This window comes from Sphaeroforma arctica (assembly GCF_001186125.1).
Source record: "Sphaeroforma arctica JP610 unplaced genomic scaffold supercont1.14611, whole genome shotgun sequence".
NCBI classification, from domain to species: Eukaryota; class Ichthyosporea; order Ichthyophonida; genus Sphaeroforma; species Sphaeroforma arctica.
This window is the reverse complement of record NW_014025947.1, coordinates 1-568: the sequence shown is the minus strand read 5'-3', so window position 1 is coordinate 568 and position 568 is coordinate 1. Positions and strand designations below refer to the sequence as shown.

At 44.0% G+C, this 568-nt stretch overlaps 1 protein-coding gene across 1 annotated transcript; it reads right to left on the bottom strand.

Moving 5' to 3' along the window:
• Positions 1-80: 80 nt before the first annotated feature.
• Positions 81-484, bottom strand: SARC_18217 (hypothetical protein; the record flags this gene model as incomplete). Its single annotated transcript, XM_014287702.1, has 1 exon — positions 81-484. A coding segment is annotated over one exon (404 nt), but the record flags the coding sequence as incomplete, so codon positions are not given.
• Positions 485-568: the final 84 nt, after the last annotated feature.

Below are 568 nucleotides of genomic sequence, written 5' to 3'. Positions count from 1 at the left end.
CAAAATATATAAAATTATACGAATAGATGTCTAGAAGCACATAGTATATACTTGTGAGTGTGTGATGTAGAAAAAAATACCTTATTGCCAGATATGTTCTTATAACAGATATTCAGTTGCTTCTCCACTTCATCAAAGCGCCACTCCAGATCTTGGGGGCCCTTCTCTCTAATTTTGTCCTTCAATTTGATAATCATCTCGTCGAGTCTGACCATTCTATTTTCCTCGCTGAACGTGTTCAGTTTCTGTGTCTGAACTGCCATAGTATCCGCATGGCCCGTCTTTGTGTTGGTCTTCTCTTCCCATACTCTATCGGATTCCTCCAGGAAGGTCAGCACATCCTTGTTCTGCGTGTTCCTCAGCCACACCGCAAACTCATTACAATTCTTCAGATGGCTTCGGCAGGTCTTGCGCTGACCCCCCTGCACAAGCGCACAGTATCTGCATTGTACCTTTTTATCCTTTTTACTACCATTCGGATAGCCTGTAATCACAAAATAAATCGGTAAGGTTATGTGGCTTACGTCCGGCCCCTTGCTTCTTCGACTCTACTGCGGGCGAAGGAAGC